The 26,197-nt window shown below is 49.0% G+C and overlaps 1 protein-coding gene across 1 annotated transcript in view; it reads left to right on the forward strand.

Moving 5' to 3' along the window:
- Positions 1–16,135: 16,135 nt before the first annotated feature.
- MUC16 (mucin 16, cell surface associated) overlaps positions 16,136–26,197 on the forward strand; it is a 222,716-nt gene continuing 212,654 nt past the window's right edge. The window contains exon 1 of the mRNA XM_030936547.1: positions 16,136–16,217. Within this exon, the coding sequence (XP_030792407.1) occupies positions 16,136–16,217 (82 nt within the window). The remainder of the gene's footprint in view (positions 16,218–26,197) is intronic.

The raw sequence follows: 26,197 nt of genomic DNA on the forward strand, positions 1-26,197 counted from the left end.
CAGACAGATACTGCAGTTATGCAAGAAAAAGAAAGAAGGAGTGAAAGAGAGACAGAGAGAGAGAGCTATAGAGAGAGATACTGCAGCTATGCAAGAAAAAGAGAGAGGAAGGGAAAGAGGGACAGAGAGATGCTGTGGCAGGCCAGGTCTCACTAACACAGGCCTCTGTAACAACCGTTTCAGCACTGACTGCATGGATAAGTTAAATATTTAAAGATGATAGAGCTGGTGCCCTTAGACAAAGGCTGGAATGTAACAAAAGCCCATCAAGAGTTTTGCCCAGGCCTTTCCTGGGCCTTGAACCTTGGCAAGATAATGAAGGAATTCTTAATGGACCCATTTAGGATTAACCAAGTTTTACTGGGGGTCTGAAGAAACTCCCCAGACTCTAAAGATTTAGCAGGAGACAAGATAAGGGTAACCACCCCTGGCACCTGGACCCATCTAGATTAAGTAAATTTACTGAGGCTCCAGAGGAAGGTCTTCAGGACTCAGACCTTAGTTATAGACTAGGAGAAGTTAATTGGCCTGGCGCGGTGGCTCACGCCTGTAATCCCAGCACTTTAGGAGGCCGAGGCAGGCAGATCACCTAAGGCCAGGAGTTCAAGACCAGGCTGGCCAACATGATGAAACCCCGTCTCTACTAAAAATACAAAAATTAGCCAGGCATGATAGTGCACACCTGTAATTCCAGCTACTCAGGAGGCTGAGGCAGGGGAATGGCTTAAACCTGAGATGGGGGTTGCAGTGAGCCGAGGTCGCGCCACTGTACTCCAGACTGGGTGATAGAGCAAGACTCCATCTCAAACAAAAACAAAAACAAAAAAATTAAAAATTAAACTACAGGCCGGGCGCAGTGACTCGTACCTGTAATCCCAGCACTTTGGTAGGCCGAGGCAGGGGGATCACCTGAGGTCAGGAGTTTGATACCACCCTGGCCAACATGGTGAAACCCCGTCTCTACTAAAAATACAATAGCTGGGTGTGGTGGTGCACACCTACATAATCCCAGCTACTCGGGAGGTTGAGGCAGGAGAATTGCTTGAACCCAGGAGGCAGAGGTTGCAGTGAGCCAAGATGGTGCCACTGCACTCCAGGCTGGGTGACAGAGTGAGACTCTGTCTCAAAAATAAATAAAACTACAGTAGCCACAAGCACTGATGGAGTCAAGTCTCAGGCACCCACAGGACAAGGTGGGACGCACTGTCTACTCGTCTGCAGAAGGGGGACCAGGACAGGATTGGGAGAAGAGAGTTAGGGTAAGGGGGAAGAAATAATATTGACAGAATAATTCTGAAAGATTCTCCCCAAGGCCTGAAAAGTCGGGGGGATAAACCTGGGGGGATGAATAACTCCTCCCTTCTCAGGCCCAGTCCCAAGGTGCAAGGCTACTTGCCCTAGCAGCGTGTGCCAGCGAGATAGCAGGAGCAGGAAGAGAGATGGCCGGAAGACACGTACCCTGGCCGGAAGACACCTACCCTGGCCGGAAGACACCTACCCTGGCCAGAAGACACCTACCCTGGCCAGAAGACACGTACCCCTGAAGATCGAAAGAGAGGCCATCCGGGTATCACGTAGTAATTACGTCAGACTGGGACACTTGCTGTTTATAGGAGACTATAAAACCCCTGCCCCTTCCTCACTTGGGACTGACGCCATTTTAGGCCTCAGTCGTCTGCACCCAGGTGCACATTAAACCAGCGTGTTGCTCCACAGCTCATGTTCTTCGTTGGCTTGTTCTCGGGGTTCAAACTGACGCAAGAGCCTTACAAATTCCATGCTTGGCTCACTCAGCATTCCCTTAACAGATGTTCATTCGGTACCTGCGTGCTTGACAAGCCCCAGGCCTGAGAATACATCGGATTAATGAATGAACCAACAGGCAAAAATCCCCAACATTCTAGTGTTAAGAGTCTACAGGTAAAATAAATAAGTAAATTTAAAAGGATGTTAGATCCCTTTTCTTTTTTTTTTTTTTCTTTTTTGAGACGGAGTCTTGCTCTGTCGCCCAGGCTGGAGTGCAGTGGCCGGATCTCAGCTCACTGCAAGCTTTGCCTCCCGGGTTCATGCCATTCTCCTGCCTCAGCCTCCCGAGTAGCTGGGACTACAGGCGCCCGCCACCTCGCCTGGCTAGTTTTTTTTTTTTTTTTTTTTTTTTTTAGTAGAGACAGGGTTTCACTGTGTTAGCCAGGATGGTCTTGATCTCTTGACCTCGTGATCCGCCCATCTCGGCCTCCCAAAGTGCTGGGATTACAGGCTTGAGCCACTGCGCCCGGCCAGATCCCTTTTCTTTTTGAGACAGGGTCTTGCTGTGTTGACCAGGCTGGAGTGCAGGGGCACAATCATAGTGAGGGAGGAGACCACCCCTCATATTGTCTCATGCCCAATTTCTGCCTCCAAAGAAAGAAGAAATAAAAACTGAAAGGCAGAAATGAAATCCACAGGCAGACAGCCCGGCGCCGCGCCCTGGGCCTGGTAGTTAATCCATCGACCCCTGACCTAACTGGTTATGTTATCTACAGATTCCAGGCATTGTATGGAGAAACATTGTGAAAATCCCTGTCCTGTTCTGTTCCCTTCTGATTACTGGTGCATGCAGCCCCCAGTACGTACCCCCTGCTTGCTCAATCGCTCACGACCCTCTCACAGGGACTCCCTTAGAGTTGTGAGCCCTTAAAAGGGACAGGAATTGCCTACTCGGGGAGCTCGGGTGTTGGAGACGTGAGTGTTGCCAAAGCTCCCAGCTGAATAAAGCCCTTCCTTCTTTAACTTGGTGTCTGCGGCATTTTGTCTGCGGCTTGTCCTGCTACAATAGCTCACTACAACTTTGAACTTCAGGGCTCAAGCTACCCTCCTGCCTCAGCCTCCCCAGTGGCTGGGACCACAAGCACACGCCATTAAGCCCTGTTAGGTTTTTTTTTTTTTTTTTCCTCGTAGAGATGAAGTCTTACTATGTTGCCCAGGCTGGTCTCAAATTCCTGGGCTCAAGTGATCCTCCCACCTCAGCCTCCCAAAGTTCTGGTACTACAGGCATGAGTCACGGCACTTGGCCTGTTTTGTTTCTTTTTTATTTATTTATTTTTTGAGACAGAGTCTTGCTCTGTTGCCCAGGCTGGAGTACAATGGCGCAATCTTGGCTCACTACAGTCTCCACCTCCCAGGTTCAAGTGATTCTTCTGCCTTAGCTTCCCGAGTAGCTGGGACTACAGGTGTGAGCCACCATGCCCTGCTAATTTTTGCACTTTTAGTAGAGATGGGGTTTCACCATGTTGGCTAGGCTGGTCTTGAACTCCTGATTTCATGCTCCACCCACCTCGGCCTCCCAAAATGCTGGGATTACAGGCGTGAGCCACCGTGCCAGGCCTCTACTTTTTGGCTGTTATAAATAATGCCCCTATGAACATTTGTGTGTGTTTTTATGCAGACAAGATTACACTTTTAAATAGGGAGGTTAAGGGATGCCTCAAGGAAAAGGTAATATTTGATTCAAGACCTTCAAAATGAGGCCAGGTGTGGTGGCTCATGACTGTAATCTCAGCACTTTGGGAGGCCAATGCGGGAAGTTCACTTGAGGCCGGGAGTTTGAGACCAGCCTGGGCAACAGAGCAAGAACCTGTCTCTTTCGAGATTTGTTTGTTTGTTTGCTTGTTTTGTTTTTGAGATGGAGTTTTGTTCTTGTCACGCAGGCTTGAGTGCAATGGAATAATTTCGGTTCATTGCAACCTCCGCCTCCTGGGTTCAAGCGATTCTCCTGCGTCAGTCTCCTGAGTAGCTGGGACTACAAGCATGCACCACTACGCCCGGCTAATTGTTTTGTATTTTTAATAGAGACGGGGTTTCACCATTTTGGCCAGACTGGTCTGGAGCTCCTGACCTCAGGTGATCTACCCACCTCGGCCTCCTAAAGTACTGGGATTACAAGCGTGAGCCACCACGCCCAGCCAAGACCCTGTCTCTGAAAATAATTTTTAAAACTTAGGCGCCTATAGTCCCAGCTACTCAGGAGGCCAAGGTTGGAGGATCGACTGAGCCCAGGAGTTGGAGGCTACAGTGAACTATGATCACATCACTACACATCACCTGGGGGACAGAGCGAGACCCTGTCTCAAAGAAGAAAGACCTTCGAATATGAAACAGGGAACCAAAGGAGGGCAAGGTGGCAGCCAGGGCAAAGTCCCTGCGATAAGGGCATGAGGCCATATGCAAGGAATTGCTCTGAGAATAAAGATAGGGACATTCTAGCCCAGCTAAAGAATGATCCATTTGCTTATCATTGTTAAGAAAATTGGAGCAGTTCCCAGAGATGACTAAGACCTAGGCCTGCAAAGCGTGAAGCCTGCAGGGAGGCGGGGGAAAGGAGGGAAAGAACAAAGAATGCATGGGGGGCCGAGTGAGTCACGGGCAGTGGGAACGGCGGTGCGGTGCGGTGCATGGCTGGTTGCAGGTGTCACCCTCGGGTAGCAGCCAGGCCCAGGTGGGGAGGGTGTCAGCAGGAGACAGAGACCTCCCTCTGCTTCAAGAAGTGAAACTCGTGCTGCCCGGGCCTGGAACTCCCCCCGGGGAGTTGGAATCCTGCCCATCCCCTCCCCTCTTCCTCCAGTCTTTTCTTCCAGCTCAGGCCTGAGTTTTAAAAATCTTGTTTCCCAGACACGGCCAAGACACGGCCCCGCCTCCCCCAGCAGAATGCAGGTTTCAGGTGTCATTCCTGAACTATTTAAGGATTTCTGGAGTGTCAGATTTGCCCGCTAATCTGGGAGTCTTGGAGGGGGAGACCAGCTGTCACACGTCCTGCCCATGGCTGTGATTGGAGCACTCAGCAAGCTTAGGAGACAGTGTTCATGTGGACAGACTTTCTCTCCGAATGCCTTTGTCAGAGGCGTTTGAACCAGAGCGACTCCATCTTGAGTAGGGGCTGGGTAAAATAAGGCCAAGACCTGCTGGGCTGCGTGCCCAAACGATTAAGGCATTCTAAGTCACAGGATGAGATAGGAGGTCAGCACAAGATACAGGTCATAAAGACCTCGCTGATAAAACAGATTGCAAAAAGAAGCCGGTCAAAACCCATCAAAACCAAGATGGCCCCGATAGTGACCTCTGGTCGTCCTCACTGCTACACTCCCATCAGTGTCATGGAGGCAGGAAAATAGGGTCTGGAGGCCAAGAACATAAGGCTGATTTACACTTCAGCTATGACAGGAAATACACTCTCCATAGGGCAGAAGCCAACGCAATGACGTTGTAACCTTCCTTCATCCTCTCCATTTACATAGGGCGTGCCCCAAGCAGAGGGTATTTAAACTCCGAAAAATTCTGTAATGGGGGCTTTGAGCCCCTAAGCTCCGGCCCACTCCCACACTGTGGAGTGTACTTTCATTCTCAATAAATCCCTGCTTCTGGCCAGGGCGCGCTGGCTCACACCTGTAATCCCAGCACTTTGGGAGGCCATCATCTGAGGTCGGGAGTTCGAGACCAGCCTAACCAACATGGAGAAACCCCGACTCTGCTAAAAAAAAAAAAAAAAAAAACAAACAAAATTAGCCAGGCGTGGTGGTACATGCCTGTAATCCCAGCTGCTCGGGAGGCTGAGGCAGGAGAATCGCTTGAACCCGGGAGGCGGAGGTTGCGGTGAGCCATAATTGCGCAATTGCACTCCAGCGTGGGCAACAAGAGTGAAACTCCATGTCCAAACAAAAAAGGCCGGGTGTGATGGCTCACGCCTGTGAATCCCAGCACTTTGGGAGGCCGAGGCAGGCAGATCGTGAGGTCAGGAGTTTGAGACAAGCCTGACCAACATGGTGAAACCCCGTCTCTACTAAAAATACAAAAATTAGCCGGCCATGGTGGCGGACGCCTGTAATCCCAGCTACTCAGGAGGCTGAGGCAGAAGAATTGCTTGAACCTGGGAGGCGGAGGTTGCAGTGAGCCGAGATGGTGCCGCTGCACTCCAGCCTGGGTGACAGAGCGAGACTCCATGTCATCAACAACAACAACAGCAACAACAACAACAACAAGAAAAACCTGCTTCTGCCTTCCTTGCTTTGTTGGTGTGTTTTGTCCGATTCTTCGTTTGAGACACCAAGAACCTGGACACCTTCTACCAGTAACACCATGACAGTTTACAGATGCCATGGCAACATCAGGACGTTACCCTAGACGCTCTAAAAAAGGGAGGCATGAATATTCCACCCCTTGTTTAGCATATCTTCAAGAAATAACCATAAAAATGGGCAACCAGAAGCCCTTGGGGCTGCTCTGTCTATGGAGCAGCCATTCTTTTATTCCTTTACTGTTTTAATAACTTGTTTTCACTTGACAGACTTGCGTGAGATCCAAGAGCTCTCTCTTGGGGTTTGGATTGGGACCTCTTTCCTGTAACACCTTGGGGTCAGGAAAGGCTTTCTCTCCCAGTGCCTTGGGGTCAGGCACAGAGCTGCAGCTTCCCCACAGAGAGTCCAGGAATGTTTGCATTGTCAGGAGAGAGTCAGGTTTCAGCGAGAATCTAAGGAAAATCCTGCAGAGAGTATCTATAATGAGGTGAGGAAAGGGGAAAAGGCATTTTCCTTTAGGACAGAACCTGAATTCCTTAGGATACAGCTGGTGAACAGTAACATCTATAACTCCCTCCCAGGTTTTTCAAAGGGAAGGAAGGAAGGTAGAAGGCCCTCTTCAGAAATGACTTTTTTTTTTTTTTTTTTTTTTTTTTTTTTTTTGAGACGGAGTCTTGCTCTGTCGCCCAGGTTGGAGTGCAGTGGCCGGATCTCAGCTCACTGCAAGCTCCGCCTCCTGGGTTCACGCCATTCTCCTGCCTCAGCCTCCCAAGTAGCTGGGACTACAGGCGCCGCCACCTCGCCCGGCTAGTTTTTTTTTTTGTATTTTTTAGTAGAGACGGGGTTTCACCGTGTTCACCAGGATGGTCTCGAACTCCTGACCTCGTGATCCGCCCGTCTCGGCCTCCCAAAGTGCTGGGATTACAGGCTTGAGCCACCGCGCCCGGCCTTTTTTTTTTTTTTTTTAAAGAGACCGGGTCTCACTCTATTGCCCAGGCTGAAGTACAGTGGTGCTATCTTAGCTGACTACAGCCTCGAACTCCTGGGCTCAAGCAAATCCTCCCACTTCAGTCTCCTAAGTAGCTGGTACTACAGGCAAATGATTCTCCTGCCTCTCAGCCTCTCAAGGAGCTGAGATTGCAAGCACCCACCAAAAAGCCCAGCTAATTCTTGTATTTTTAGTAGAGATGAGGTTTCACCATATTGGCCAGGCTGGTCTCGAACTCCTGACTTCAGGTGATCCACCTTCCTTGGCCTCCCAAAGTGCTGGGATTCTCTCTTAACAAGCGTCTATGGGTAGGGCGTGGTGGCTCACACCTGTAATCCCAGCACTTTGGGAGGCTGAAATGGGAGGATCACTTGAGCCCAGGAGTTCAAGTTCATCCTGGGGAACATATGTAGTGAGATTCATTGTCTACAAAAAACATTTTTTTTTTTAAAACAAAGTATCACTTTGTTACCCAGGCTGGAGTACAGTGGCACAATCTCAGCTCACTGCAACCTCCGCCTCCCGGGTTCAAGTGATTCTCCTGCCTCAGCCTCCCGAGTAGCTGGGATTGCACACATATGCCACCACGCCCGGCTAATTTTTGTACTTATAGTATGGATGGCGTTTTGCCATGTTGGTCAGGCTGGGCTCAAACTCTTGACCTCAGGTGATCCACCCACCTTGGCCTCCCAAAGTGCTGGGATTACAGGTGTGAGCCATCGCACCCGGCCATAATAATCATTTAAAAAAAAAAACTTAAAAAAAGAAGGCCAGGCATGGTGGCTCATGCCTGTAATCCCAGCACTTTGGGAAGCCAAGGCGGGCAAATCACGAAGTCAGGAGTTTGAGACCAGCCTGACCAACATGGAGAAACCCCATCTCTATTAAAAATACAAAAATTAGCCGAGTGTGGTGGCATGCGCGTGTAATCCCAGCTACTCTGAGGCTGAGGCAGGAGAATCGCTTGGACCCGGGAGGTAGAGGTTGCAGTGGTGCGATCTCAGCTCACTGCGCAACAGCCTGGGCAACAGAGCGAGACTCTGTCTCAAAATAAATAAATAAGAAAAAAGAAAGAAAATCGAAGCTCAGAGAGTTTAGGGGACTTCCCCAAGGTCATACAGCAGGATGGAAACCCAGGCCTTCCTGTCCCTTGTCCACTCCCCTAGGCTTTGTGCCTCACTGGCTTCAGGGAGAGCAGCCGTGTCATAAAACAGGTTGCGCCGTGGGCCCTCAGCCTGGTTGTCCATGACACCAGCTCTGACCCGAGGCCTGGATGTCTGAGCTCCAGTTTGCTTTCTGTGCGAAATGACTTTGCAATAGGCTGTGCCTTCCCTTGGGTATGGTGAGACATTAAATTGTTAAATAAATTCCCAGGAATAAGGACAGGAAGTGTAGAGTTTCTTTCTTTCTTTCTTTCTTTTTTTTTTCTGAGACGGAGTTTCATTCTTGTTGCCTAGGCTGGAGTGCAATGTCGCGATCTTTGGTGGCCTAGTCTGATGGTCTGGGTGGTGTCAGCTAATCCATCGAGTGCAGGGTCTGTAAACTATCTCAAGCACTGATTTTAGGTTTTACAATAGTGATGCTACCTCTGGGAGCAATTTGGGGACATTCAGACTCTTGGAGCCAGAGGCTGCATGACTCCTAAACTGCAATGTCTAATCTTGTAGCTAGCTAATTTGTTAGTCTTGCAAAGGCAGACTGGTCCCCAGGCAAGAAGCGGGTCTTTTAGGGAAAGGGCTGTTACCAATTTTGCTTCAGAGTCAAACCATGAACTGAATTCCTTCCCAAAGTTGGTTCGGCCTATGCCCAGGAATGAACAAGGACAGCTTAAAGCTTAGAAGCATTTTAGAACTTTAAAGAGGGCCCGGCGTGGTGGCTCATACCTGTAATCCCAGCACTCTGGGAGCCTGAGGCGGGCAGATCACCTGAGGTCGGGAGTTCGAGACCAGCCTGACTAACACGGGGACACCCCATCTGTACTAAAAATACAAAATCATCTGGGCGTGGTGGTTCATGCCTGTAATCCCAGCTTCTTGGGAGGCTGAGGCAGGAGAATCACTTGAATCTGGGAGGTGGAGTTTGCAGTGAGCCGAGATGGTGCCATTGCACTCCAACCTGGGCAACAAGAGCAAAAATCTGTCTCAAAAAAAAAAAAAAAAAAAAAAAAAAAAAAAAAAAAAAAAAAAAAAAAAAAAGGCCAGGTGTGGTGGCTCATGCCTGTAATCCCAGCACTTTGGGATGCCGAGGCAGGTGGATCACCTGAGGTCGGGAGTTCAAGAGTAGCCTGGCCAACATGGTGAAACCCCATCTCTACTAAAAACACAAAAATTAGCCAGGCACGGTTGGGGGTGCCTGTAATCCCAGCAACTAGGGAGGCTGAGGCAGGAGAATCGCTTGAACCTGGGAGGTGGAGGTTGCAGTGAGCTGAGATCATGCCACTGCACTCCAGCCTGGGCGACAGAGTAAGACCTTGTCTTAAAAAAAAAAAAAAAAAAAATTGCAAAGGCAGTTTCAAACTCTGGCACCAGGCTCCAGAAACTGTATGCTTAACCACTGGGCTTATTTGGGGATGGCCTATGATGTAGGCAGCAAATGCATTAGAATTTGAGACCACCCAAACCCGGGGAATCCATTTCCCTTTGGCCTGACCCTGGGGTCCCAGCTTATGGAACACAGAGCAGGCGTTTACTTCAGGAGGAGCTGAGCAGTTTCAGCACCCCTCCTCCACCTCCATTCTGAGCACCTCTCTTCCACCCTCCAGCACCTTTTCCACGGTCACTGGGAGAAGACAATGGAATGGCAGCTTAGGGACAAAGGGAGAGCTCAGTTACTAATGCCACTTCTGGGCAGGGTTCCTGCATTCCTCAGGGTGGAAGGGAGCAACCGCCGCTGGATTCCCGGTGGGTTCAAGGAGCTGGAGGACCCAGGAGCCTAAATCTCTGCTCAGATCCTCTGAGCTCTCAGTCTGGTTTTCCCAAAAATCTAGATGGTTTTCCTTAAAAAAAAAAAAAACAAATGTTACCAGACACAAGTCAGTCATGCCCCCAGGAGCCGCCTTTGAAAAGAGGAACCTGGCCAGGCGCAGTGACTCACGTCCGTAATCCCAGAACTTTGAGAGGCCAAGGTGGGCGGATCACGAGGTCGGGAGTTCCAGACCAGCCTGGCCAACATGGTGAAACTCCCTCTCTAAGAATAATACAAAAATTAGCGGCGCATGGTGGTGTGCAGCTATAGGCCTAGCTACTCGGGAGGCTGAGGCAGGAGAATCGCTTGAACCCAGGAGACAGAGGTTGCAGTGAGCCGAGATCACACCACTGCACTCCAACCTGGGTGACAGAGCGAGACTTAGTCTCAAAAAAAAAAAAAAAAAAAAAAAAAAGAAAGAAAGAAAGAAAAGAAAAGAAGCAAAAAAGAAAATCGGAGCCTGGTGGCCAAGGTGCTGTCTCAAGCTTTGTAATCCCGGCATTCTGGGAGGCTGAGGCAGAAGGATGGCTTGAGCCCAGGAATTCAAGATCCAGCCTGGAGCTGAACTCACGTCTGTAATCCTAGCACTCTGGGAGGCTAAGGCAGGCAGATCACCTGAGCTCAGGAGTTCGAGACCAGCCTGACCAACATGGTGAAACCTTGTCTCTATCAGAAATACAAAAAAAATTAGCCAGGCGTGGTGGCGAGCACCTGTAGTCCCAGCTACTCAGGCTGAGGCATGAAAATTACTTGAACCTGGGAGGCGAAGGTTGCAGTGAGCGGAGATCACACCACTGCACTCCAACCTGGGTACCAGAGCAAGGCACGGTCCTCACCCCCCGACCCCCCTTCAAAAAAAAAGAAAAGAAAAGAAAAAGAAAAACCCTGGGCAACATATCCAGACCCAGTCTCTACAAAAAAAAAAAAAAGTAAAACTCAGCTGGGCATGGTGGTACATGCCTGTAGTCCCAGTTACTCAGGATGCTGAGGCAGGTGGATTGCTGGGGCCCAGGAGTTTGAGGCTGCAGAGAGCTATGATTGCATCACTGCACTCCAGCCTGAGGAACAGAGTGAGACACTGTCTCAAAAAAAAAAAAAAAAAAAAAGAAAGAAAGAAAAAGAAAGAAGAACCCGGTGGGCAATTGTTTATTTTTAAATTTTCTTTATTTTAAAAATGTTTAATGACAAATAATAATTGTATATATTTATGGGGTACAATCTGGTATTTTGATATTTGTACGTATATCTTGTGGAATTATTTAAGAAGCTAATTAACACAGCCATCACTTCACCTACTTATCGTGTGTGTGTGGTAAGAGTATTTAAAATAAACTCTTTTTTTTTTTGAAACGGAGTCTTGCTCTGTCGCCCAGGCTGGAGTGCAGTAGCCGGATCTTGGCTCACTGCAAGCTCCGCCTCCCGGGTTCACGCCATTCTCCTGCCTCAGCCTCCCCAGTAGCTGGGACTACAGGTGCCTGCCACCTCGCCCCGCTAGTTTTTTTGTATTTTTTAGTAGAGGCGGGGTTTCACCGGGTTAGCCAGGATGGTCTCGATCTCCTGACCTCGTGATCCGCCCGTCTCGGCCTCCCAAAGTGCTGGGATTACAGGCTTGAGCCACTGTGCCCGGCCTCCTTATTCTTTAAGGCTGTGTAGTATTTCATCATGTACATATATACATTTTCTTTATCCATTTATCCATCGATAGAGACCCCAAATAGCCAAAACCATCTTAAACAAAACGAACAAAGCTGGAGGCATCACACTCTCTGGTTCCACATTATATGGCAAAGCTGCTGGGCAAATTTTAACCTGAAGGATTTGAATGCCTCCTCTGTCTGGTCATACTTGATTTCTCTCCACTCAAGCCAACTCTATTTTCACTCATTCTTCTTTTTTTTTTTTTTTTTTTTTGAGAAAGACTCTCGCTCCGTCTCCTAGGCTAGAGTGCAGTGGCGCGATTTCAGCTCACTGCAACCTCTGCCTCCCAGATTCAAGCAATTCTCTGCCTCATCCTCCTGAGTAGCTGGGATTACAGGCACCCATCACCACACCCAGCTAATTTTTTTGTATTTTTAGTAGAGATGGGGTTTCACCATGTTGGTCAGGCTGCTCTTGAACTTCTGACCTCGTGATCCACCTGCCTTGACTTCCCAAAGTGCTGGGATTATAGGCATGAGACACCACGCCCAGCCCACTCATTCTTTCTTTCATATATTTATTCATTTAGCAAGCATATTCTAAGTTGATAGGTGCTGGAGATAAGCAATAAGACTTAGATGACTTAGATGACTGAGTGCAGTGACTCATGCTTGTAATCCCAGCATACTGGGAAGTAGAGCTCAGGAGTTCGAGACCAGCCTGGGCAACATGGTGAAACCCTGTCTCTACTAAAAATACACAAATTAGCCAGACGTGGTGGTGCACATTTGTTACCCAGCTACTCGGGAGGCTGAGGTGGGAGGATCACTTGAACCCGGGAGGCGGAGGTTGCAGTGAGCCATCGCGCCAGTGCACTCCAGCCTGGGCCACAGAGCAAGACCTTGTCTTTCAAAAAGATGAAAAAAAAAAAGTCAGCTGGGCATGGTGGCTCAGGCCTGTAATCCCAGCACTTTGAAAGGCCGAGGCAGGTGGATCATCTGAGGCCAGGAGTTCGAGACTAGCCTAGCTAACATGGTGAAACTCCGTCTCTACTAAAAATACAAAAATTAGCTGGTCATGGTGGCATGACCTGTAGTCCCAGCTACTCAGGAGGCTGAGGCACAAGAATCGCTTGAACCCGGGAGGTGGAGATTGCAATGAGCCAAGATCACGCCACTGGCACCACTGCACTCCAACCTGGCGACAGAGCAAGACTCCATCTCAAAAATAAAAAGTAAGAAAATTACCTGGGTGCAGTGGCGCATGCCTGCAATCCCAGCTACTCGGGAGGCTGAGGCAGGAGATCGCTTGAATGTGGGAGGCAGAGGTGACAGTGAGCTGAGATGGCACCACTGCACTCCAGCCTGGGTGGTAGAGCGAGACTCCGTCTCAAAAATAAATAAATAAATAAGTTAGTTAAAATAAAAAAAAAAACTTAGAGATCTTGTTCCTTAAACATTGCTCCTTCCCCCGTTTCTGTGCCTTTCCTTCTCGCTCCTTATTCTGTGGCCTCAGGGACCTTCCCACCTCAGGCCATTTGCACTTGGCATTCTCTGGGCAATGCTCTTCCCCAGGCATTTAATGGTTTGGGGATTTTTTGTCATCTGGACGCATCCCATTGTCCTGTGCCTTCCCTGACCATCCTGTCTCCATGTCCACTCTATAGCCCTCCTGCTCTGATTTGTCCCTGTCTCATCCGCCTTTTCACTCTCTTCCCAATAGTTCACAATATCTGAAATTACTGTACTTGGCCGTATTTGCTTGTTTGGGATCTGTTTACCTACTAGGCAGGGATGTTTGTCTCTCTCTCTCTTTTTTTTTTTGACGGAGTCTCGCTCTATTGCCCAGGCTGGAGTACAGTGGTGTAGTCTCAGCTCACTGCAAGCTCCGCCTCCCGGGTTCACGCCATTCTCCTGCCTCAGCCTCCAGAGTAGCTGGGACTACAGGCGCCCGCCACCTCGCCCAGCTAGTTTTTGTATTTTTAGTAGAGACGGGGTTTCACCGCATTAGCCAGGATGGTCTCGATCACCTGACCTCGTGATCCGCCCACCTTGACTTCCCAAAGTGCTGGGGTTAGAGGCACGAGCCACCGCGGCTGGCCGGATGTTTGTTTCTTTCGTGTATTGGTTACTGTGTCCTTTCTACCTAGAACAACTCTGCCTACCCGCCTGCCAACCAATCCAAACATGGACACACAGTAGGTGCTTAATTATATATATATATATTCACTTATATTTTGTTGTTGTTGTTTCTGAGATGGAGTCTCACTCTGTTGCCCAGGCTGGAGTGCAGTGGTGTGATCTTGGCTCACTGCAACCTCCGCCTCCTAGATTCAAGCAATTCTCATGTCTCAGCCTCCCAGGTAGCTGGGATTACAGGCACCTGCTACCACGTCTGGCTAATTTTTGTATTTTTAGTAGAAACAGGGTTTGACCATGCTGGCAAACTCCTGCAGTCTCAAACTCCTGACCTCAGATGATCCACCCACCTCAGCCTCCCAAAGTGCTGGGATTACAGGTGTGAGCCACCATGCCCAGTCTGTATATATATTTTTGAGACAAGGTCTCGCTCTGTCACCCAGGCTGCAGTACAGTGGTGCAATCACAGCTTACTGCAACCTCCACCTCCTGGGCTCAAGTGATCCTCCCACTTCAGCCTTCCAAGTAGCTGGGACTACAGACGGGTGATAACTTTTTCTCTTTTTTTTTTTTTTTTGAGATGAAGCCTCGTTCTGTCACCCATGCTGGAATGCTGTGGCATGATCTTGACTCACTGCAACCTCTGCCTCCTGGGTTCAAGTGATTCTCCTTCCTCAGCTTCCCGAGTAGCTGGGATTACAGGTGCCCACCAACACACTCAGCTGATTTTTGTATTTTTAGTAGAGATGGGGTTTCACCATGTTGGCCTGGCTGGTCTCCAACTCATGACCTGAGGTGACTTCCACCTCAGCCTCCCAAAGTGCTGGGATTACAGGCATGAGCCACCGCACCCGGTCATTTTTGTTTGTTTGTTTGTTTTCAATAGAGATGAACTCTTGCTCTGTTGTCCAGTCTGGTCGCAAACTCCTGAGCTCAAGCGATCCTCCTGCCTTGGCCTCCCAAAGTTCTAGGATTGCAGATGTGAACCACTACACCAGGCTCCTCCCCTTTTTATAGGGACAACAGTCCTGTCAAAGTTCTACCCTTATGACCTTACTGAACCTTAAAATATCCTCCCTGAAAACTCTGGGGTTTTTTTTGTACAATGGCCTGATCTCTGCTCTGCTCACTGCAACCTCCACCTCCTGGGTTCAAGCAATTCTCCTGCCTCAGCCTCCTGAGTAGTTGGGATTACAGGCATGCACCACCACGCCCAGGAAATTTTGTATTTTTAGTAGAGATGGCGTTTCTCTATGTTGGTCAGGTTGGTCTCGAACTCCTGACCTCAGATGGTCTGCTTGCCTCATCCTCCCAAAGTGCTGGGATTACAGGCGAGAGTCACCGCGCCCAGACTGAAAACTGTTTCTGAATGCAGTCACGTCGGAAGTAAAGGCTTCAACTTGTGAATTTGAGGGGGATGCAATTCAGAGCGTCACAGAGAGGGAACATGAGGCTGCTATGGAATAGCAGAGACTACCTCTTGCAGCAGGACCAGAGGTGTGATTTGCAGGGTCCAGTGCAAAGTGAAAACGGGGGCCCCTTTGCTTAAAAATTATTACAAAGGATGACATTTAATTTTTTAATTAAATGTCTCAATGTCTCAATAAAATGTCTCAAATGTCTCAATAAAGCTGTGACGGGGGAAATGTAAGTACTGGCCGGGTGCGGTGGCTCATGCCTGTAATCTCGGCACTTTGTGAGGCTGAGGCCAGCAGATCACTTGAGATCGGGAGTTCGAGACCAGCCTGGCCAACATGGTGAAACCCTGTATCTACAAAAAAAAATACAAAAATTAGCTGGGCATAGTGGCGCGTGCCTGTAGTCCTAGCTACTCGGGAGGCTGAGGTACAAGAATCCCTTGAACTGGGAGGTGGAGGTTACCCGTGAGCCAAGATGGCACCACTGCATTCCAGTCTGGGCAACATAATGGGACTTGGCTTTTTTTTTTTTTTTTTAAGAAAAACCAATTTAATGAGTTAATTGCACAGGTGATCGTGGCCCACGAAAGTCGCAGTGCAGCTCTGGGTCTGAGGAACATTCTAGAGCAACTTTTCCTGACACCCACAGCTGAGCCTGGCAGCTGAAACTCCCGCTCCCCTCAATGTCCACGAAGCCCTGTCTTCCTGGGAGCCCAGGCAGGCTGAACCAAGGGCCCAGGGAGCCAATCAGGGCCTAGGAATAGGCAAGGGGATCCTTCCCAGCCCTGCCCGGCCTCGCAGGGATTAGGCCGACTGGGCACATTTGATACTCGCCAGATCTCAGCCACCTGGCCGCCCGGGGCTGCTGGACATGCCTCTGGGCTCGGCCGAGGGGTTGGAACAAGGGCAAAGAGCAGCCCCCGAGTCTTCCTGATGCTGTGAATGGCCGGCCCGCAGCAGGGTGCCCCTGGAGGCCCGCGGTGGGTCCTGGTGTTACTAATGCTGAGATACCTGGTGCCCACAGGTAAGGGGATCTCTTGCTCCTTCTGGTCCTCTGGGGAGGAGGGAAATGAGTGTACAACGTCCCAGCCCATCCTCAAATGGCCTTGCATGTCAACCCCCCTCCCTCCCTCCCTCCCTTCTTTCCTTCCTTTTTTTTTTTTTTTTTTTTTGAGACAAGATCTTGCTCTGTTGCCCAGACTGGAGTATGGTGGCACAATCACGGCTCACTGAAGCCTAGACCTCCCAAACTCAAGTGATTCTCCCAATTCAGCCTCCCAAGTAGCTGGGACCACAGACGTGTGCCACCTAACCCAGTGAATTGTTTTTAAATATTTCGTAGGGACAAGGTGTCTCTATGTCGGCCAGGCTGGTCTAGAACTCCCGGGCACAAGTGATCCTCCTGCCTTGGCCTCCCAAAGTGCTGGGATTACAGGCATGAGCCAGTGCACCCAGCTTGCACTTCGTACCCCTTTCCACCTTGAGTCCCTACCCAACTGTCACCTCTTCCATGTCCCCAACCACCCTCTCCCTTTCTTTCTCCCACTGTACTTTGGTTTTTTTTTTTGAGACGGAGTTTTGCTCTTGTCACCCAGGCTGGAGTGCAATGGCACGATCTCAGCAATTCTCCTGCCTCAGCCTCCCGAGTAGCTGGGATTACAGGCACTGATGTTTTTGTACTTTCAGTAGAGACAGGGCCTGCAGACTTGGTCTTTCTGAGCCTCACTTTTCCCCATCTGCAAAATGGGCATCATGATGATGATAACAGCATCTTGCTTGAGGGGCCTGTTGGGGGAATGAAAAATGATTATTCAGCTCTTACCTGGCACAGAGGAAGTTTCAAAGAGCAAGTGACCTTTGCTTTTGTGAAGTGGGAAGGTCACAGATGGCTTGAGGGACACAGAAGGGATCGTCTCTGTGTGGCACCCAAGATAAACCTTATTTTTCATGCAAGCCTGGGGTAAACCGGGGCATGTAGGATTCACAATCCCACAGGGAACTTAGAGATACTGGCTGATGTTCTGATGGTCCCGTTTTATGGAGGAGCAAACTGAGGTTCAAAGGGTTCAGGATTTTCCCAAGGTCCTGCAGCAGGAGACATGGGACCAGTTCCCAATCTCTTCTTCTCTCCCTCTCTCTCTCTCTCTCTTTTTTTTTTTTTTTTTTAAGAATTTTATTGCCAGGCGCGGTGGCTCACTCCTGTAATCCCAGCACTTTGGGAGGCCGACACGGGCGGATCACCTGAGGTCAGGAGTTCGAGACCAGCCTAGGCAACATGGTGAAACCCCGTCTCTACAAAAAATACAAAAATTAGCCGGGTATAGTGGCAGGTGCCTGTAATCCCAGCTACTTGGGAGGCTGAGGCAGGAGAATCACTTGAACCCGGGAGGAGGAGGTTGCAGTGAGCCGAGATCACGCCATCGCACTCCAGCCTGGGGGACAAGAGCAAGACTTTGTCTCCAAAAAAAAATAAAAAATAAAAATAAATAAAAATAGAGAAAAAGGGTCTCCCTATGTTGCCCAGGCTGGTCTTGAACTCCTGGACTCAAGCAATCCTCCCAGCTCATCTTCCCAAAGTGCTGGGATTACAAGCATGAGCCACCACGCCCAAGCCCAGTCTCTCTTCTTCTTTAACTTGGTCGTGTTTCTCCTGCCTCCCCTGGGAGGATCATGTAGTCAGTCAATGGGCCCCTGCTATGTGCCCCTGCAGGCTTTGAGGACTTACAGGAAACACTGAGGGAAAAGTAGACAGACACCCAGAGGAAGCGATGAGGGATTTGGAGATTGCATTAGTTTTCTGAGGTTGCCATAACCAAGTATCATAGACTGGAGGCTTCAACAACAGAAATGTATCGTCTCTCTGTTCTGCAGGCTGGAAATTGGAGATCAAGGTGTCTGCAGGTTACCATGGTGGTTACCAGAGGCTGGGAAGGTTGTCGGGGAAGAGGGATGAAGAGAGGTGGCAAAAGGATACATAATTACAGTTATATCAGAGGAAAAAATTCAAGACATCTATTGTATAGCAGGGTGATGATAGTTAATGACAGTTTATTGTATTCTTGAAAAATGCAGACGGGGCTAGGTGGCTCATGCCTGTAATCTCAGCACTTTGGGAGGTCGAGGTGAGCAGATCACCTGAGGTCAGGAGTTCGAGACCAGCCTGGCCAACAGGGTGAAACCCCATCTGTATTAAAAATACAAAAAAAATTTGCCAGGCGTGGTGGCTTGCGCCTGTAATCCCAGTTACCTGGGAGGCGGAGGTTGCAGTGAGCCAAGATCACGCCACTGCACTCCAGCCTGGGCAACAGAGTGAGACTTGATCTCAAAAAAGAGAAGAGACAGAGAGAGAAAGGAAAGAAAGGAAGAAAAGAAAAGAAAAATGCAAAGAGAGGCCGGGCACAGTGGTTCTCGCCTGTAATCCCAGGACTTTGGGATGCTGAGGTGGGAGAATCACTTGAGCCCAGGAGTTCGGGACGAGCCTGGGCAACATTATGAGACCCCCATCTCTGCAAAAACAAATTTTTTTAAAATTAGCCAAGCCTGCAGTCCCAACATTTTGGGAGGCCAAGATGGGAGGATCACTTGAGCTCAGTAGTTTGAGAACAGCCTGGGCAATACAGCGAAACCTTCTCTACTAAAAATAAAATAAAAATTAGCCAGGCATGATGTTGCATGCCTGTAGTCCCAGCTACTCAGGAGGCTGAGGTCGGAGGATCACTTGAGTCCAGGAGATCGAGGCTACAGTGAGCTATGACTGTTCTGCTGCACTCCAGCTTGGGTGACAGATTGAGACTCTGTCTCAAAGCAAAAAAAAAGAAGGACAGAAAGAAAGAAAGTAAAGGCAGACAGCCAGGCGCAGTGGCTCACGCCTGTAATTCCATATTTTGGGAGGCCAGAGCAGGCAGATCACTTTAGCTCAAGAGTTCAAGACTAGCCTGGCCAACGTGGCGAAACCCTGTCTCTACAAAAAATACAAAAATTAGCCAGGTGTGGTGGCGCACCCCTGTAGTCCCAGCTACTCAGGAGGCTGAGGTGGGAGGTTGACTTGAGCCCAGGAGACAGAGGTTGCAGTGAGCTGAGATCATGCCACTGCACTCCAGCCTGGGTGACAGGGCCAGATCCTATCTCGAAAACATTTAAAAAACCAAAAAGGAATTAGCCCAGGGCCTGCCACATGGCCAACACTATTATGTTAGCTTTTATTGCAAAGGTAGGCATCATTTCATTGTTACTAAGACAGGAGCTTGGTATGGTGCGGGCCCAGTGAGTGTCACCTGTCCTAAAAGCAAGGTGGTTATTACTATTAACTAAAATTGTTTGATCTGGGCTAGGATCTGTGTTAAGCTCTTTGTCGCCATTAGTCCTGGAAATGACTCTCCAAAACAGATGCTGTCAGAGGTAACCCTAACTTACTAGAGAGGAAACTTAGGCAGAGTTTGAGTGGCCTACCCTGGGCCACACAGGATTTGAACCCAGGACTGACGATAGAGTCCACCGTGTTTCTCTAAAATTATAGCAACAGGCCGGGCGCAGTGGCTCACGCCTGTAATCCCAGCACTTTGGGAGGCCGAGGTGGGCAGATCAACTCAGGTCGAGAGTTTGAGACCAGCCTGGCCAACATGGTGAAACCCTGTCTCTACTAAAAATACAAAAAATTAGCTGGGTATGGTAGTCAGTGCCTGTAATCCCAGCTCCTCAGGAGGCTGAGGCATGAGAATCGCTTGAACCCAGGAGGCGGAGGTTGCAGTGAGCGGAGATCACCTTCACTGCACTCCAGCCTGGGCAACAGAGTGAGACTCTGTCTCTAAGTAAATACATAATACCAACAAACTAGGGCCTCTCTGGCTTCCTGAAACTCAGGATGACTGGGCAGATTAAAAAAAATGTAGGACGTGCTGATGTTGTGGAAATACAACCAAATGCAAGAATCTTCTTCCAACTCAGAAAACCTCTCCACAAAAGTAGAAGGGAAAGGAAAAAAATACCCTCAATTTTATCATTGAATAAGCATTCATCCAGAATGTGGTGCACATCGTAGATAAGGCCTAGGACATTGCAAAGGCAGAAAGAAATCTCGCCCTTTTTCATTTGTTTTATTTATTTTTTTGAGACAGAGTCTTGCTCTGTCGCCCAAGCTGGAGTGCAGTCCAGTGATCTCAGCTCACTGTAAGGTCTGCCTCCTGGACTCAAGCGATTCTCACGCCTCAGCCTCCTGAGTAGCTAGGATTACAGGCAGGAGACACCATACCCAGCTAATTTTGTTTTGTTTTTGAGACGGAGTCTCGCTTTGTCGCCCAGGATGGAGTGCAGTGGTGCGACCTTGGCTTACTGCAACCTCCCCCTCCCCGGTTCAAATGATCCTTCCACCTCAGCCTCCCGAGTAGCTGGGATTACAGGCGCCTGCCACCACGTCCGGCTAATTTTTAAATTTTTGGTAGAGACGGGGTTTTGCCATGTTGGCCAGGCTGGTTTCAAACTCCTGACCTCAAGTGATCTGCCCACCTCCGCCTCCCCATGTTCTGGGATTACAGGCGTTTGAGCCACCACGCCCTGCCCTCATTTTTGTATTTTTAGTAGAGACGAGGTCTCACCATGGCTGGTCTCAAACTCCCGGCCTGAAGTGATCCACTTGCCTCAGCCTCCCAAAGGGCTGGGATTACAGATGTGAGCCACCGTGTCCAGCCTACATCTCACTCTTTTTCTATAGCCAAGCAGATACAACCCGTCACATTCATGCCTCATGATAAACAATCATCAGTTCTCCAGTAACAGAACTTGACAGCACCATTTATCAAACGCATAGTTCATCCAGGAGCCACCTAGTCATTGTGACGACTGTGTGAGCTAATTGGCTTTATCCCAGGGGAGAAACACATCTTTCATCATGACAGGAGGGAGTTTTGCAATTTGGAGCAAGGCATCCACTGAAGTTATACTTTGACCCTCCCCCGAAACCAGAATACAGGAAGGATTAAGCCTCTTGTTTCTCGTTTTTCTTTGTCTTTACACAGACAAGTCTAGGATGTAAAGTCAAAGGGGAGGTGCTTAAATACACAGCAGAGGGGAAAGAGTTGGGGTAATCTGCCTCGTTGTTGTCATTCAGGGGCAGCAAAGATGTCACAGAATTAGATCTTGCAGGATGGGGGTGACAAACATCCTAGAGGTAGAGCAGCTGGGACGTGAAGCTTTTACCAACCCCACCCCTGGAGTGCTCGAAAAACGGCCTCCCCGGTCCCAGCTGTGCTCCTAGAATCCTGTCCTACTGGGGATAAAACCCAAACCAGCCTGGGCAACATAGTAAGACCCTGCCCCCCCTACAAACAATACAAATATTAGCGGCCACGCATGGTGGTTCATGCCTGTAGTCCCAGCACTTTGGGAGGCCGAGGCGGGCAGATCACCTGAGGTCAGGAGTTTGTGACCAGCCTGACCAAAACGATGAAACCCCGTCTCCACTGAAAATACAAAAATTAGCTGGGCATGGTGGCGGGCGCCTGTAGTCCCAGCTACTCGGGAGGCTGAGGCAGGAGAAGTCCTTGAACCCAGGAGGTGGAGGTTACAGTGATCCGAGATCGCGCCACTGCACTCCAGCCTGGTGACAGAGTAAGGCTCCATCTCCAAAAAAAAAAAAAAAAAAAAAAAGAGCCAGGCGTGGTGGTATGCGCTTGTAATTCCAGCTACTCAGGAGGCTGAGGCAGGAGAGTTGTCTGAACCCAGGATGCAGAGATTGTAGTGAGCTGAGATCACACCACTGCACTCCAGCCTGGGTGACAGAGTGAGGCTCTGTCTCAAAAAGAAAAAAAAAAACACAAAACCGGGTCAGGCGAGGTGGCTCACACCTATAATCCCAGCACTTTGGGAGGCCGAGATGGGAGGATTGCTTGAGGCCAGGAGTTTGAGACCCACCTGGGCAACATCGCAAGACCCCAGTTTCTATAAAAGTGTAAAAATTAGTGCCCGGTGCAGTGACTCACGCTTGTAGTCCCAGCACTTTGGGAGGCTGAGGCGGGCAGATCACCTGAGGTCAGGAGTTTGTGACCAGCCTGACCAAAATGATGAAACCCCGTCTCTACTAAAAATACAAAAATTAGCCAGGTGTGGTGGTGTGTGCCTGTAATCCCAGCAACTTGGGAGGCTGAGGAAGGAGAATCACTTGAACTCAGGAGGTGAAGGTTGCGGTGAGCCGAGATCGCGCCATTGCCCTCCAGTCTGGGCAACAAAAGTGAAACTCCATCTCAAAAAAAAAAAAAAAATTAGCTGAGTGGCCAGGCACAGTGGCTCACGCCTGTAATCCCGGCACTTTGGGAGGCCGAGGCAAGTGGATCACAAGGTCAGGAGCTCGGGACCAGCCTGGTCAACATGGTGAAACCCCGTCTCTACTAAAAATACAAAAATTAGCTGGGCGTGGTGGCAGGCACTGTAATCCCAGTTACTCAGGAGGCTGAGGCAGGAGAATTGCTTGAACCTGGGAGGCGGAGGTTGCAGTGAGCTGAGATCATTCCACTGCCCTTCAGCCTGGGCGACAGAGTGAGACTCCATCTCAAAAAAAAAAAAGAAAGAAAAAATTAGCTGGGCATGGTGGTGCGTGCCCGTAGTCTCAGTTATTTGGGAGGTTAAGGCACGAGAATCGCTGGAACCCAGGAGGAAGAGGTTGCAGTAAGCCGAGATCGTGCCACTACACTCCAGCCTGGCTAAGAGAGAGACTCTGCCTCAAAAACAAAAGCAAAAAAGGTTCTTGGCCTGGCGTGGTGTCTCACACCTGAAATCCCAACACTTTGGGAGGCCAAAGCAGGCAGATCGGATCATCTGAGGTCAGGAGTTCGAGACCAGCCTGGCCAACATGGCGAAACCCCATCTCTACTAAAAAAAAAATACAAAAAATAGCCAGGCATGGTGGCATGTGCCTATAATCCCAGCTACTTGGGAAGCTGAGGCAGGAGAATTCCTTGAACCAGGGAGGTGGAGGTTGCAGGGAGCCAAGATCATGCCACTGCACTCACCCAGCCTTAAAATTTATATTTCAACTTAAAATATATTTACAACTAGAGATGGGTCTCACTATGTTGCCCAGGCTGGTCTTGAAGTCCTGGACTCAAGTGATCCTCTCACCTTGGCCTCCCAAAGTCCTGGGATTATGGATATGAGACACTGCACCAGGCCAGGGATAAGCGTTTGTGTATCAACATGTATTTAAACATAGAGAAGGGACAGTAAAAATACAGTATTACAGTCTTTTGGGACCACTGTCATATATGCAGTCTGTCATTGACTGAAATGTTATACAGCATATAATGGTACTGAATGAGGATTAAAGCTAATGGGACATTGAGCCAGGTGCAGTGGCTCACGCCTGTAATCCCAGCACTTGGAAGGCCGAGGTGAGCAGATCACCTGAGGTCAGGAATTTGAGACCAGCCTGGACAACATGGCGAAACCCTCGTCTCTACTAAAAATACAAAAATTAGCCAGGCGTTGTGGCGGGCGCCAGCTACTTGGAAGGCTGAGGCAGAAGAATCACTTGAACCTGGGAGGTGGAGGTTGAAGTGAGCTGAGACAGCACCGCTGTACTCCAGTCTGGGTAACAGAGTGAGATGCTGTCTCAAAAACAAACAAACACATAAATAAATAAGCCAGGCACGGTGGCTCACTCCTGTAATCCCAGCACTTTTGGAGACCAAGGTGGATGGATCACTTGGGGTCCGAAGTTCAAGACCAGCCTGGCCTACATGGTGAAACCCTGTCTCTACTAAAAATACAAAACATTAGCTGGGCGTGGTGGCAGGTGCCTGTAATCCCAGCTACTCAGGAGGCTGAGGCAGGAGAATCGCTTGAACCCAGGAGGCGGAGGTTGCAGTGAGCTAAGATCGCACCATTGCACTCCAGCCTAGGGGACAGAGCAAGACTGTCTCAAAAATAAATAAATAAATAAATAAAGCTAATGGGACGTTCATCTGAACCAGGGAGGTACAAAAATAATAATAATCATTATTATAGTAAAAATAATAATGTTACAATAGTAGATATTAATCTATTATTATAGATAATAGAAATGGATAAAAGCTATAATACTGATAATATAATTACACTGGCCAGGCATGTTGGCTCACGCCTGTAATCCCAGCACTTTGAGAGACCAAGGCAGGTGGATCATGAGGTTAGGAGTTCAAGACCAGTCTGACCAAGATGGTGAAACCCCATCTCTACTAAAAATAGAAAAATTAGCCCGACATGGTGGCGGGTGCATATAATCCCAATTACTCGGGAGGCTGAGGCGGAGAATTACTTGAACCTGGGAGATGGAGGTTGCAGTGAGCCAAGATTGCACCACTGCACTCCAGCCTTGGCGACAAAGCGAGACTGTGTCTCAAATATATATATATAAATATTATATATATATATATATCTAATATAAAATATAAATATTTTTATATATATATTTTATAATAATAGATAATAGTATTAATACCATGATATAAATATTAAGGACTTAATATAATGTTAGTAAGGACCATGTCAGGCATCCTTCCAAAAACTCTAAATATATTAAATCACAGAATTCTCACAAATTTTTTTTTTTTTCTTTATTTGAAGATTATGTATGATCTCAGGAGATTTTTTTTTTTTTTTTTTAATGGGGTCTCACTCTGTCACCCAGGTTGGAGTGCAGTGGCACGATCTTGGTTCATTGCAACCACCAACTCCTGGGTTCAAGCGATTCTCCCACCTCAACCTCCTGAGTAGCTCGGACTACAGGAGTGCACTACCATGCCCAGGTAGTTTTTGTATTTTAAGTAGAGACAGGGTTTCACCATGTTGGCCAGGCTGGTCTCAAACTCCTGACCTCAAGAGATCTGCCTGCCTTGACCTCCCAACGTGCTTGGATTACCGACACCACGCCCAGCTCATTTTTGCATTTTCAGTAGAGATGGGGTTTCACCATATTGACCATGCTGATCTGGAACTCCTGACCTCAAGTGATCTGCCTGTCTTGGCCTCCCAAAGTGCTGGGATTACAGGCCGCACCCGGCCCTCACAACAACCTTTTGATAGTACTATTTTTAAGGTCGTTTCACAGATGAGGAACCTGAGAGGTAAGGAGAGGTAGAATAATCTGCCTAAGGTCGTTGTGGAGCTAGTGATTGACTAAGCAGCACCTGGAAGTCCCATTGGAGAGTGTCACTGTTTAATGGACCATTGGACATTTCCAAAGCCTGGGGTGTGTTTTACATCATCCCCTAGCCGTGCACAGCTAGTGAGCTCTTGCAATGCAGTTACTGGGGCTACCATCGTTGTAGCCATAACGCTATGTGCTATGGGTGAGGAACTTAATTTTTTTAAAATTTGTATTAGCCAAGCATGGTGATGTGCACCTGTAGTTCCAGCTACTTGGGAGGTTGAGATGGGAAGATCGCTTGAGCCTAGGAGGTGGAGGCTGCAGTGAGCTGCATTTTTTTGGTAGAGACGGGGTTTCACTGTTTTCCAAGCTGGTCTCAAACTCCTGGCAGCAAGTGATTCTCCCGCCTCGGCCTCCCAAAGTGCTGGGATTACAGAGGTGAGCCATCGCACCTGGCTCCATCTCTTCTGTCTGCGGCTTCTCACCCCTTCCACCCAACCAGGGTGGGGAGGGAGGGGGAGGGATGACAAACTCCATCTATTTACTCTCAAGCTTCTCTGTCTCCACCTCCACTAATGCTGGAGCCCTGAAGCGCCCCAGGCCTGCGGTGTGTAAATGCCTTCCTGGCAGGCCTTGCTATGACTTGAGCTCAGCAGTCCTCACCCTCCTTAATCCTAACCAAACAGTATCTGTCACTAGGCTCAGCGTGCAGAGGACGCCTCGGGTCCTTTTCCTCCTATGAAACCACAGAAGCAGCCCTAGGGGCAAACAATAAAACAGTGTGGAGCGCTGGGGGCTGAGGGCGGGAGCTTGCCTGTCAGAGAACCTTTCTTTTTTTTTCCTCCTTTAAAAATTGGAGGGGAGGCCGGGCGCGGTGGCTCACGCCTGTA

Source organism: Rhinopithecus roxellana, chromosome 8, assembly GCF_007565055.1.
Source record: "Rhinopithecus roxellana isolate Shanxi Qingling chromosome 8, ASM756505v1, whole genome shotgun sequence".
NCBI classification, from domain to species: Eukaryota; Metazoa; Chordata; class Mammalia; order Primates; family Cercopithecidae; genus Rhinopithecus; species Rhinopithecus roxellana.